At 43.4% G+C, this 13,633-nt stretch overlaps 1 protein-coding gene across 5 annotated transcripts in view; it reads left to right on the forward strand.

Moving 5' to 3' along the window:
* The window catches only part of jag2b (jagged canonical Notch ligand 2b), a 52,240-nt gene extending 40,390 nt beyond the window's left edge, over positions 1-11,850 (forward strand). For 4 of the 5 annotated variants that reach the window (XM_061811864.1, XM_061811862.1, XM_061811866.1 and 1 more), the window contains 12 exons: positions 308-421; positions 719-832; positions 971-1,084; positions 2,189-2,305; positions 2,435-2,462; positions 3,049-3,134; positions 4,438-4,551; positions 4,766-4,881; positions 5,143-5,391; positions 5,711-5,842; positions 7,769-7,922; positions 9,501-11,850. In XM_061811864.1, coding sequence (XP_061667848.1) covers positions 308-421; positions 719-832; positions 971-1,084; positions 2,189-2,305; positions 2,435-2,462; positions 3,049-3,134; positions 4,438-4,551; positions 4,766-4,881; positions 5,143-5,391; positions 5,711-5,842; positions 7,769-7,922; positions 9,501-10,036 — 1,874 coding nt within the window. In that variant the 3' untranslated portion in view covers positions 10,037-11,850. The remainder of the gene's footprint in view (positions 1-307; positions 422-718; positions 833-970; positions 1,085-2,188; positions 2,306-2,434; positions 2,463-3,048; positions 3,135-4,437; positions 4,552-4,765; positions 4,882-5,142; positions 5,392-5,710; positions 5,843-7,768; positions 7,923-9,500) is intronic. The other variant, XM_061811865.1, reaches the window with a different exon arrangement.
* The last annotated feature ends 1,783 nt before the right edge of the window (positions 11,851-13,633 follow it).

The following is a 13,633-nucleotide window of genomic DNA, read 5'->3' on the forward strand; positions in this document are numbered from 1 at the left end:
TAAGAAATGAGCAATGATATGGACCAATTTGGATCAACCACAAAGTACAAGATTCTAGTCTCTTGAATTTTGTTAAATGTCAGTAACAGACACCTCAAAACGAAGGAAAATGTTGGAAAAAGCTGTCCAATGTTAGGTAATGTTGAAGATAAAAATCCTGGATCGGCACCAAAATGAAAAGCTCTTACTGGCCCCCTGACCCAACCTCCCACAACATTTGGAGGATCCTGGTTTTTACATACTGAGTTGTCGTTTTTGTTTCATCCTGATCACAAACAAACCTTCTCTGCCTCTTCTTCACTTTCAGACATCAATGACTGCCTCAATAGCCCCTGTAAAAATGGGGGGACCTGCATTGATGGCGTCAATACGTTTCAGTGCATCTGTCCTGACGGGTGGGAAGGTCAACTCTGTGACCTCAGTGAGTTTCCCCACGCGCACCGACATTTTTTGCTTCTCACAAATCCACTGCCACTCCAGCACTTCGGGGCTCATGTTGTAGGATCCCAAATTGCAGGTTTTTGACACCTGACTTGGTCTCGGGTTTCATAAATCACATTGTGCATGCTAAATTAATCTGTTTGCATATAATCACCCCAGAATGGATCTGTTTATGTGCGCAATCAACTTGTCGCCTGTTTTTGCACATGCAAATCAGGCCTTTGGTGGATTATTTAGGTCCAAATGGTGTAAAAGTCCTATTCGTTGCCTCCCTCAGATGTCAACGAGTGCCGACACGACCCGTGTAAGAACGCCGGCCACTGCGTCGACCTCGTGAACGACTTCTACTGCGAGTGTGCCGACAACTGGAAGGGCAAGACCTGCCATTTACGTGAGTAATGAGTGAGTCTTTCTCACTTTGCAGTCAGCAGCCTCAAATCCACCGCGTCGCACTTCTTGGTAGTTTGTATCCATTTGCTGTTGTGGATGTCCGACATACACTGAGTGTGTGTTTGGGATCCGGGGACAGGTGAGAGCCAGTGTGATGCGAGCACTTGCAAAAATGGAGGAACCTGCTACGATCACGGGGACACCTTCCGCTGTGCCTGCCCACCTGGTTGGGAAGGAAAAGCGTGTAACACAGGTGAGTCCTTTGGAATGTAAAATGTTTTTCACCAAAATCAGATTCACAATTTTTATTAATTTTTTTTCACCACATGATTTAGGTTTTTTTCTCTTTCTCTCCTGGGATTTTCTTGATTATTCCTGATACTAAACAGTCTTTGAAAGCTTTTTTTCCCCCCCACCAAGCACACTTGTGTCAAACTCAAGGCCATGGGGCCAGATCTGGCCCACCACATGATTTTATGTGGCACGCAAAGGCAGGTCTCTTGTGTCAGCTCTCATGATTCTGGTGGAAGTCTGTACCAAAAATTCAAGTCGTTATGTCTCAAATGATGTTATTACCAGATTTTTTTTGTTACCACAGATAAACAGTAGTTGAAAAACACATTACTGTTTATTACCGATTCCAAAACTCGTCCATCAATTTTGTGTGTAAATGTGATGAGGTGATTAAATATATTTACGGTTTGTCAGTCATAACGGCCCTCTGATGGAAACCGTAACTAGAATATGGCCCTGCAACAAATATGAGTTTGGGACTCCTTAACTTGCATCAGATTTCACCGAAATATATATTTTTTTTCATCTGAGATTAGGAAAATAAGGCTTTGCCTTGGCAACAAATTAAAAATACACATTATAAAGATTGGACCCATTTTCCAGAGCTATTGAATGAGGAAACAGTGTCCAACCTTTTGAGTGGTAGTGTATGTTTTCGTTAAAGGTCACCAGTGTTAACTGCGTACGTTTCGGTCTTGCTAATTAACCCTGCCTAATAAGTTGATTGAGCTTCTGTTTAAGTTGGGCACACATTGCCAGTTAGTGAAAGGCTATTAGCAGTAAACATTGAAATTTTTTTTTTTTTTTGTCAACATGGCTTTTTTTTTTTTTTTTTTAATTAATGCTGCTTACCCAAATGTAGTTAATTGTATGCCATTAATTAAAACACCTTTCACTCTAGTTCTGTGGTCTCGTGACAGAAAAATAAATATTTAACACTGGTACCTAATGGAGTTGAACTTTCTTTTTGAAAAACAATTACTGACACAAATGTCTAACAAATGTATCCACACGTTTTTTTTTTTTCTAATGAACCATCTTTGGTCTTTGAATATTTTGACAGCCAACAATAACACATGCACGTCCAGTCCTTGCTTGAACGGTGGAACCTGCCTGGGAGGATTGGACACATTTACTTGCATCTGTAAAGAAGGCTGGGAAGGTCCCACCTGCAGCCAAAGTAGGACCCCCCCCCCTACACACACACACACGCACACTTTGTGCCAATAAAAAAAAAAAATAAATCCTGTGTGCTGCCATAGAACACTCACAAGCTTACCACTAAATGTCTTTTGTGCTTCTTCAACAGATATAAACGACTGCAACCCTCATCCATGGTACGTATCGTTTCCTGCCTCACACACTCCTGCGGTGTCGTCAAAGCTACGCCACCCATCCTCCCCTCCATTTAGCCTCCCTCTTCTCTGCACTTCACACAGGCGGCAAGGGGTGCGGGGACTCCCTAAAATCAGTGGAAGTTGTCCTTAAATCAAGCCTCAAAGGGCCGTCTCACAGAGCAGTGCGCTTTGGGAATTCAATAGGACAGGGAGAGGTGGAGTAACACCAACCACCCCGTGGTGAATGCGGGTGGGGGGTGGAGAAGCAGAAGAGGAGGTGGTGCATATGTCCCTTTTCTTTTCTGTGCGATCTGGAGGAGGAGGGGGGGATGCTGGGCTGGGCTTTGAGCAGGAATGGAAGAGTGGCATGATGAGAGGAGAGGAGGGGAGGGACTGGACACGCCTATTAGCATCTGAAAGGTGGAAGCTTGTATTGATGAGTTGAATTGAGCTTTGTGACCCCCCCCCCCACACACACACAACACTGCGCGCGCACACACGCAATGTGCTTTGTTGCAAGTGGAAAGGATGTAGATCTTGTACACACTACCTCATCTAAGGATCATTTATGTCTGCCCTCTCTCAGTTACAATGGCGGCGTCTGTGTGGACGGAGTCAACTGGTTCAGATGCGAGTGTGCCCCCGGGTTTGCCGGGCCCGACTGCAGAATCAGTGAGTACCGACATCAGGTTTATCTAATTATGCAGCAGAGTTTTAAAAGGAAAAAAAAAAAAAAGAGAAGACAACTATTGTAGGTCACATCAACACCAAAATCCAAGCCCTGGACGGCACCCTCTCTGCTTTTTCTTTGTCCCTCCAGGGGTCAGAGGTCACCCCTCCTCTATACTCAAGCAGTCACACGATTGCCCGCATAAGACAAATTAACCAGTGACCCTGAAATTCTTCTTCTTCTCTCCTTTGTTATAGCCAGAAAGTGTCCACCTTTCCTGTCCATCTTGAATTTGAGCTTTCTCATTCCGACTCTGTGAATCGAATCGAAAACGGCGAATAAGACGTTATTTCACACACTTTTACTGTGGCATGATTCTGCCTCCGCCGAGAAAGATGTTCCCATTGCATTTTGTCCATTATCCATACTATCTTTTATATAATGGACGAAAAAAATGCGCATGACTCACATTTCTGCCCAGTCTTGTCTCATTTGTAGTGTCGAGTGTCAAATCATTTTCATCTGGATTTGATCCAGACTGCACATTTGACATGTTCAGACACTTTTATCACTTTGCCAAATCTCATCAAACTAGGTTTTAATTTGTTGTGCCTGCAGTGGATATAAAAAGTCTACACACCCCTGTTCGCAAGCCAGGTTTTTGTAGTATAAACAAAATGTGCTGAACATTGACAGTTTTTCCGCCAATGAATGTGCTCTGAATACTGTCCGAATCAACAGCAACAAAGTCTTATAGAGATGGTAAAAATAAACCACTTTAATGATGCCAGGTGTATCACCTCCTATTTAATATTGGTTTGAATTCTGAACACAGCCACATCCCTTGTTTATAAGTGCGTGTATACAAAATCTGGCATTTGCACAGGGTTGTGTAGACATAAAATATTCATTGTACGTAGGATGAACATTTTCGTTCCCTTCTTCAGAAGATGTTTTGGATCTTGATGAGCCTTTAGATCTATTTCACTATTGATATTTCTAGACCAGTGGTTGTCAAATGTCTTATGCAAAGTCACAAAATTCTCCACTCTTTACCATAACCACCTAAATTAGCATACAGTGGTGTAGTAAGGATAAGTGTACCTAAAAATCCCAAAGTAGTAGATTTAATATCAGCACTAGTTGTTCTCGTACCACATTTCTCTTGTGACTATTCTTCTATATTTTCAGTTTGTTACTTTTGAACAAGAAGTGTCGACAAGTCATTTTGCTTTGCGTCATACGCAAAAACCCCTGTTGTGTCCAGATGCTTTTGTCTCATTGGTGCGCCTCTTTGTCCCTCAGACATCAACGAGTGCCAGTCCTCACCCTGTGCCTACGGCGCCACCTGTGTGGACGAGATCAATGGTTTCCGCTGCATTTGTCCGCTTGGTAGAACGGGAGGCCGGTGTCAAGAATGTAAATATTTCTTCTTTTATCATTTCCATTTTCCAACCCGGTTATGCTCACATGGGTGGCGGGTGTGCCGGAGATTATCCCAACTAACATTGAGCGAAAAGTGGGCTACACCCTTAACTAGCCCCCAATTTTATCATCTGATACATAATCGAATCTATGGTGACATGTCATTGCGGATTATTCTGGATGTTCAGCGTGTCTTGCGTGTTTCCAGTCGTAGGTATCGGCAAGTCATGCGACTACGCCGGGCTGAAGTTTCCTCACGGCAGCAGCTGGGAGGAGGAGTGCAACAGCTGCTACTGTGGCAACGGAAAAGTGGACTGCACAAAGGTAGCATTTATGCTCATCTGTTTCATATACATTATGTAACATAACATACTCAGTTCACAAGTCAGTTGGTTTCCTCCATCAAATGGTTTCATCTTCTAAGCAAAGACCACCAAGGAGGGTTGCGCTGCCATATTGTCTTCTAAATTCAGTTCCTGTAGGTTTAAATCAGATTTCACTTTTATTTTTAACGATGTACTACAGTGTTTGATGATAAGATGCAGAATACTTCAGCAAAACATTGACGTGAGCATTCGAACGCAGGTTCAGTGCGGTCGCCGACCCTGCCGCCTCCAATCCTCGGACCAGGAGCATGCCGCTCAGCCGTGCCCTGCTGGACGCGAGTGTGAAGCACACAGATACCTCACGTGCTTTTCGGCCCCTTGTCACCAGTGGGGGGTTTGCTCTCAAGCCCTCACGCAAACGACCACCAAGTGTCAGCCAAACAGTGGACACCTGGACAACAACTGTGGCCACATCACGCTGGTTTTCAACAAAAACAAAGTCCCACTGGTGAGTCCCATCTTCTCACGCTCTGAGATTTGCTTTTAGTACATTTCCGGAAAGGCTCTTCTTTCTCCATCCATTTTCTGAGACGCTTATCCTCACAAGGGCACATGTCAACAAAAAAACTATTCGTACTCAGAACCACACCAAAGGGCGGTTTAGCGTCTTCAGTCACCCTACCATGCAGATTACCCACACACAGGCACTGGGAAAACATGGGCCAGGATTGCAACCCCGGTTGAGGCAGACTCTCAAACCAGTCGGTCACCGTGGCGTCAAGGCTCTTCATTAGAATTGCTAATTACTATAATTTGTTTCCTCTCAGGGAACAACAGTGGAGAACATCTGCTTTGAGCTGAGATATCTTCCCGACACCAGAACTTTGGCAAAAGACCACACGCTCCTCCTGCTGTGTGACCTTTCTCATTCCAAGCAGGACGCTGTTGAAGTGGCCATAGTAAGTCAATGAAGCTGAAAAAACGCTTCCATATAAGTTTTTTTTTTTTTTTTGGGGGGGGGGGGTATACAGTGGTATCGGTACTTACGAACATCTCTAGTAGCGAAAAATTCAGGTTACCAGACACCTCTTGGGAAAAATATTGTAATCACGTTACATAGGAAAATTCGGGATATAAAAGGCAAAACTCTGCACTGGATTCACAGTGCCCAAACCCCACCGAATGTAAACATCCTGTATCTTGGTTTGAAAGTGGCGTGATAAACCTGCTCTCCCATTGGCTGTCGCCGTAGCATCTTCCTGGCATCCCAATTGGCTAGGAGGGACGTCAATCATTACCCATGATGCCTTTGGTTTCCCTTAGACGCTTGTGCTTTCATGTGCTTGGTCACATGTGAGTGCACATTGGTAAAGTACAACTTTTTTTTTTTTTCAAGTTTATTCATCTTTGTTCAACATTGGCCCCAAGAAACTTCAGTGAAATGGACCTTTCCGACATTTCAATTACTCGTACAATAATTGCCAATCAGATAGTCGCAATGTCTAAACCCCTGGCTTGACACGCCCCTCTCGCCGTATTGTCCCACAAGCAATGCTGGTTGCCAGTAGCGTGCGCTTGGAAAAGTTAATGTTACGAAGAAAATGGTCCTCAGTTGCGCTTGGGAATCATGCAATTCTGATGAAAGATATCCTGCTAGGTTACAAGGGGCCCGCTTGATTCATTTTTCCAAAGCCTAAAACACAGTTGACGAAGTGTCTACGATGGACTATGGCTTCTCTGAGTTTGATTTCATTATTATCAGTGCTTTATACATTGCAGGAGAACAACTTTCACTTTGTATCACTGACCTGCTGAATGAAGTGTGTCATGTTTTATGCCAAAAACTCGGGTTTGTGATACGTAAATGCCTATTTGTATCACATCAGACTTTTAAGACAGAGGACTGTGTTCAATTTCGAGCCAAGTCAAATGAATACACACACTCACTTATAAAGAGTACAATGATATTACTCGTGATCTTTCCAAGTAAAAAGTACTTACCCTGCTTTACATGCGCAGTACGATTCTACTAGTTTATTCTGTTGGATTTCAATATGAAGTTTGTGAGGCGTCAAACTTTTTTTGCATCAATTGCCAATGTTTCACTAACTGACATTGCGTACTACTCGGTCCAAAATCTTAATTCCGTGTACGTATCCTTGCGTGAAATAGTTGAGACCTCTCTGTCGAACACTCTTGGACTAGTCTGGCGCACTTGGCAAAAACATACCGCAATGTTACTGGGAATATGCGATAGAGAATCCACTTCAAACCTGTTCTGTTCAGTCGCCGTTTTGGAAGATTGCGGGGGATGGCAACTGTTGCTGCTGAAGATCGCCAGTCAGAAAGGTCCATTAGGGGCTGTGTGTGCGTATATTCGTACATGTGATTTCTCTGTTGTTAAACGTTTGCCTCCTCCTTCGTTCCCCACGATGCCTTTTGGCTGTCACTCCGTTATGTTTTTTTAGGGGAGGGGCTTGGCACGGATTAGGCTATTTACATGTAAAAAGCGCTTCTACTTACGAAAAACTTGCGTGACGTAACGACATCTGGAACAAATTAATTTTGTAAGAGATGTACCACTGTCTCGAATTTTCATTAAGTTAATCAGTTCTGTATCATAGAAATATAATTTGCAGCATGTTTCCTAGGCCAAATCCTTTCCTTACCTTCATTAGATTCCATAGCAAATTCCCGAGTTTAAGATATTTAAAAAGTGCACTGCCAAATGATTATGATTGGATTGATTTAATTAGCACTGTATTGTAAGTTGAGTTGTCTTGAGCATTTCGTTTAACTAATGACAAAGGGTTAAATGTTTTAAGTGGCTTTTTTTGGAGTGGGGGACTCACCACTTCTCTATCCTTCTCTGCCTTGGTTGCCAGTCTTTCCATCCCGAAGATCTCGCAGACAACAGCCTGATACAGGAGACGGCCAACACCATCGTTTGGACCTTGTCTAAGACGCACAACAACAGCAGCATCATGTCGGCGGTCACCGAGCTCAAAGTGGAAACCCAGGTCACATCCCGTTCAGGGGGTCAGTATTGAACGAGCCGGTCTTAATGAGCTTTTGAACCACATCAATGAGTTCAGACACTTTTCCACAAAGGGGTTTCGTTGAGTTTGCAATGATAGTCTGGAATGGTAATGCCTGATCTCCATGGAAACCAATTATCAAGTTTAATGGTATTTTAATTTACTCGATATGCCACTTAAAGGTCAAGTGTCATGAACTGGATGATTTTTCGTATGTAATCAATGAAAAAATTGGCAGCCAGTATGGAGCCATCCGTTTTTTCACCACAAAACATGATTTTGACATATATGGCTTTTTGTAACTCCCGCCATGAAAATCCTCTAGAGGGATTTGTTTTCGAGAAGAAGCAGGAAGTGGGATATGGGGTAGGAGCGCCCTCTAGCGGACTCGTTTGTTTCTATTAGTTTAAGGTCGCTGGCTGTTCCTTCGTGTTAGCTAAAATGCCGGCTCGTTGCATTGCTGGATATTGCTGGAACACTCGGGATGATGGATTTACCCTTCATACGTTTCCAAGAGACTCAGTTCATCGTGAAAAATGGATTGCACGGGTGCAAAGGACGAGAGCTTTGTAGGTTCCAAATGACAGTTAGGTCTGTATACAGCTACTAAAAAAAATAATAGTAATCCACTTAATCCGTCTCTCATAACATAAAAGATTTGCGTAAGTATGACAGGGGTGCTAAATGTGTCTGTGCGCGTTGGACGGCTGCCGCCCGGGCTCGCGGACAGCGGCGACTATGAACAACACTACCGGCGACTATGAACAATGGCGCACTCAGCTACGTCGTAAAGCAGTTTGGCTCGGTGCCGAAAATGAGCCATGAGGCACCGCGTCCGCCGGTCACGGCGAAGGCTGCCACGTCAGGCTCGCAGATGGCCGCGGCTAAGAACAACATTTCATGCGACGACGACACCATAAAGCAGCCCGGTTCGGCGCTGTGATAAGCCACCTCGGCGCCGAAAATGAGACACCCCGGCAGAGAAGGCCGAGTCGGCTGGGCCGCCTCGGCACCGCAACGGCTCATCTCCGCCGCCGAAGTGGATCGGACGGGGAGGGGGTTTGGCCGTGATCCGCACATCATCTATAAATTGCTCAAAACAACTTAACTTCACTCAGTTGTGAAATGTTCTCTTCTTCGAAGAGCGCTTCCGTGTCGGAAGGGGCGTGTTCGTCTCCCACAGTAGTGGGCACAGCGAATGTCCAGGGTGACGTCACGGACAGGAGATGCAGCCAATACGGCGACCACTTGGATGTCGAATGACACTTCCGGAACTTTGCGCATGGATGACGCGCTCTCCGCTCGTATTTATTTTATCATATAGACATTAAAGTAAATAATGTTATGTATTTTTCATTACAATATGTATTTTAGATGTTTATAGGGATGACACTTGACCTTTAAAGGCTCTCATAAACAGTTCCATAGTCTGTTCCGTATTGGTCATCTATGAGCAACCATTTATAGTTTGAGTGCCGTGTACATCATTACAACAACAGGCCTTTATTAAACTCTCATAATGTCTCAGTTACGCAACTTCACTGAGCACCCCCCCCCCCCCTCTGTGACGTCTCAACAGACCACCTGGTGCCTCTCCTTTGCGTCATCTTCGGTTCGCTCGGCCTCTTCTGCATCGTCGTGTGCGTCCAGTGGACTCGCAAACGGAGAAAAGACCGCGAAAGGAACGTGCGCTTCCCGGTGGATGACAGCAACGTCAACAACCGGTGGGACCCACTTCCGCTGGTGGTGGGTCGGCAGCAGCACCAACAGCAGCTGCTGAAAGAGAGCAACATGGAGGCCGAGCAGGAGCGCAAAAGGCTCATGGAGCCCTCCAATCGGATGTGTGGTGAGGGGGCGGAGGAGGAGGAGGAGGAAGAGATGGAAGGCGAGCTAGAGCTGGACGAAGAGATGTGTGGAGCGGAGGCGGGAAAGCACCCAGTTTATGAGTACTCTGCGACTGCGGACCCGTCCGGCGGGGGGCTGATCTGCACCACGCACAGTTCTAGTTTGCCCCTCAGAACGCCGCACCAGTTGCCAGGCTACAGCCCCAAAGACAACCGCTGGAAAAATGTCAACACTGTCCTGATGGGCCAGGAAGACGTCAAAGACCATTGACTACGAGACATTTCAAGTATGGACTCGCAAGGTTGTGAGCGAGAAGCCGCGAGGCTGTTGTTTCGATAAGCCATCATTTGCTTTGTGATCGTCATATTTGTCACCGTCGCCTGACGTTGTCTTTTGATTTCAGGCAGTGCAGTGAACATTTTTTTTTTCCTGGCTTCTGTTTCAACCAAAATGCCCGCGGCAATTTTTGTTTAAAAAGCAAAAAAAATGTTAAAAAAAATTAAAAAATATAAATAAAACAAAATAAACCAAAAAAAAAAAAGCATTTAAGAAACAAAGAATCATTTGACAGTAGTTTGTTCTATAGACTGTTATGACTTTGAGAAGTCAGCAGGTGTCCGTGACGGGTCGGGGAAGACCCCCCGGCTTCACCCTCAAGTCCGCCTGAGGCCGTCACGCGCCAGCCTTACCAAAACACTCGGCTTGGGTGGGGGGGGGGGGGGTAAAAATGGGGGGCAGAAACCCCAGTGCCTACTATGTGGCCTTCAATGACTTTGTCCTGTCCATGATTTTTTTTTCTTGGCTGAAAGCTCTGTTTGAGGATTTCTTTTGCAGTATTTGCGTCGGTAGCAAGTGCCTTTCTACGAGCCCGCTGGAGGGTCCGAGTCGTGCTGCCCTGTTTGATCTCCTTTGTTTCCAAATCTCAAATGTCAATGTGCGCATTTAAAGATTTCCATTTCACAGCAACGCCATTCAAGGTATTTGATCCAAACAGAAGTGATTACTCTGTACATATGTGTAAATACAAAAAAAAAACGATGGAGTCGCTGTGTATATTTGAAATAAGTAACTTAAGACGAGTCACATTTTTATTATTATTATGATTAATATTATTTTTTTATTTTTTTGTACAATGCCATTCCTTTTATTTATGCCAGTCAAAATCGGCAGGTTTTATGAAAATGTCCAGTATCCACAGTCACACAGTAAAGAACCTTTACAATGAGGTACCACCCATGAAAGTCTTTTTGAAGGGTTTAAAAATGGTTTGTTGCAGGGAACCTGCGACTGTTTACTTTTTTTTTTTCTTCCTTCCTTCCTTTTTTTATGATTTTTAATACACTTACCAAATCAGTGGTACTTTGCTACTACATTGATACGTTGAACATCAGGCCAACTCATTGCAGTTTGTCAATTCGGAACGACCAATCTTGTTATATTTTTCTTGCTCAAATCACCAATGTGATTCCAACCCACCATTAAAAAGTGGACATATTGATTTATTTTAAAGCTCAGGATTTGGCCCGACATAGCAGCCTTAGTGTTTTACGAGTGCAGCAGGAACCATTTCTAAGCCCGTCATAAACCTTTTGTTTCAGGTGCCTTAATGTATTGAGTAATACATTGTGTAATCAGCTGTCGTCATTTTATGTTTTTTTGTCTTCACAAGGTAACCCTTTGAAACATTGCGTGTTGTATCGTGGAGTGTTTTTTTTTTTTTTTTTTTTTTTTTTTTTTCTGGCCTTCATCAAGTGCTTTGTCTCACTCTGCTTTCACTGAGATTTCTGGCTAGTGACCGAATTGAAAAAGGAAAAACGGAAAATAACCTATTCGCATTGTTCCTTAAGTGTCATTAATGCGGGTAGCAGTTGGTCAAATATGGACAAAACGCATTCTCTTGATGTTTGGTTTCAAGGCTTTAATGAAGGGAACAATGTTTGCAATGTTACCTTGCAAGTGTATTTGTTTCAGTTATCAATTCAGTCCCAAAATGGCTCAAATCAAAGTTGAACTCACTTTTCATGTCATGTAAGACCATCATGCTTTGTTATGGGACACCGTTAAAATAAAGAGTTCTAATTGCATTATGGGCTGGTGTCAAAGTTCCAACACTGTATGCATATTTCATCCATACCTACATCCCTCAATTTTCTGCACAGCCTAAAATGGAAAACCAACAGCAAATTTCAGAAAAATAACTTTTTGCCTCTTTTACATTTGACCTCATTTTCAATAGCAATCTTTAAATATGTCTTCAAAAACTAACTAAACAACTCTGAATAATTGTAAATTATGCAATAATGCTTTGCAATTATCCCGCGATCCTCGTGAAGATTAACGGCAAAGAAAATGGATGAGTAGATGCTTTGCGATTAGTTATTGACATTGAACACAAAATTCTAAACAGAAAACAAATCTCAGGTTTAACCTTAAAAACAAAAAAAATAAAGGCATGTTCAAACCTTTTACATGTGCCCATTGAATATGTCCTTGTCGGCCCACCAATATTATGGACCACAAGAACGGGTGCTAAATACTTACCTATGTGTTTCTTTAAGCAATGTTAAAAATACGTATAGCTTTCAGAGGTCAGGGTATTATTATTTTTTTATTTATTCATCTTAAAGAATAGAAAATGTTTCATTTCGATCCAGTTTTGATGAAAAGAAAATAATAAATCCATTTAGCAAGACCCGTGAAGTAGACTTGAGTGGGACTCATTAGGTGATGCTGTGCACGGGTTCTATTAGCCCCCGGGCATTGAAATTGACACCTGTGCTTTATATGGGTGTCAAACTCAGGGCCCGGGGCCAGATCCGGCCCGCTGCGTGGTTTTATGTGGCCCGCGAAGCCAAATCTACGTCAATTTCCATGATTCTTGTAAAAATCGGGACCAAGATTTCAAATTATTGCGTAAACCAAATGGTAAAGTTATTCTGTTACCAATCATAATAGTTGGAAAAAAAACATTACCCCTGATTTCCGATTCCAAAACTAGTTCATCAAGTGATGATGTAAATGTGATAAGTTTCAATATTTTTATTTCAGTCATAACGGCCCTCTGAGGGAAACCAGAACTACAATGTGGCCCATGAGAAAAATTAGTTTGACACCCCTGCTTTAAGCCCTCACACATTGTTTTAATCTCACTTAGTGTATATCAAGTCGAATGGAATATGCTGCCTTTTCTTTCTTTTTTTTTTTTTTTTTTGCCTTTTTATTTGATAGTGCATCCATGAAAAGAAGAGCGGTTGAACTGCCCTTCTGTATTCATCCTTGCCCACGTGTGTGTGGGCTGAATCAATCGATCCGAAATTGCTCCGCAGCCTCTCCAGCGCTCTTTGGGAAACCAATAGAACTTCATCTCCTGTTCTGGGCTCATCCCATCCCCGCCAATGGGAAGGCTGGCGTGATGTTCCTAGTCGCACGAAAGACGTGAATGTTTCATGAGTAATATTATGGAGCCGAGCAGGGCGGATCGACTTTCGCCGAGGAGAATAACGTTTATGGAAATATTACTGTATGTATGCAGATGACAAAAAATGATTCCAACATCCTTTCAGTTTTTATTGACGCTGTTCACACTGTTTATTATTGTGGATGGAGTATTACCTTCACAATAATAGGTGTAGTCCCTTGACATCTAAACAAAAACCATTGCATGTTTATTTACTGTCATTTCCTGGTACAAAGTAGTCCCAACTCCTGTACATCCTGTGCACATCAATACTACACGCTGATCCCAGACTGCGTCAGTAAACTGACACCGTGCTTGAGAGGTAGCCAAGGACTCACTGCACGCTGTCCGTTTGCTAGTAAAACTGTAGTTGTAAAATGAGCACACACGGAGCGCTACAACAAAACGTT

The sequence above is a fragment of the Syngnathoides biaculeatus genome, chromosome 23 (assembly GCF_019802595.1).
Source record: "Syngnathoides biaculeatus isolate LvHL_M chromosome 23, ASM1980259v1, whole genome shotgun sequence".
In the NCBI taxonomy this organism is placed as follows: domain Eukaryota; kingdom Metazoa; phylum Chordata; class Actinopteri; order Syngnathiformes; family Syngnathidae; genus Syngnathoides; species Syngnathoides biaculeatus.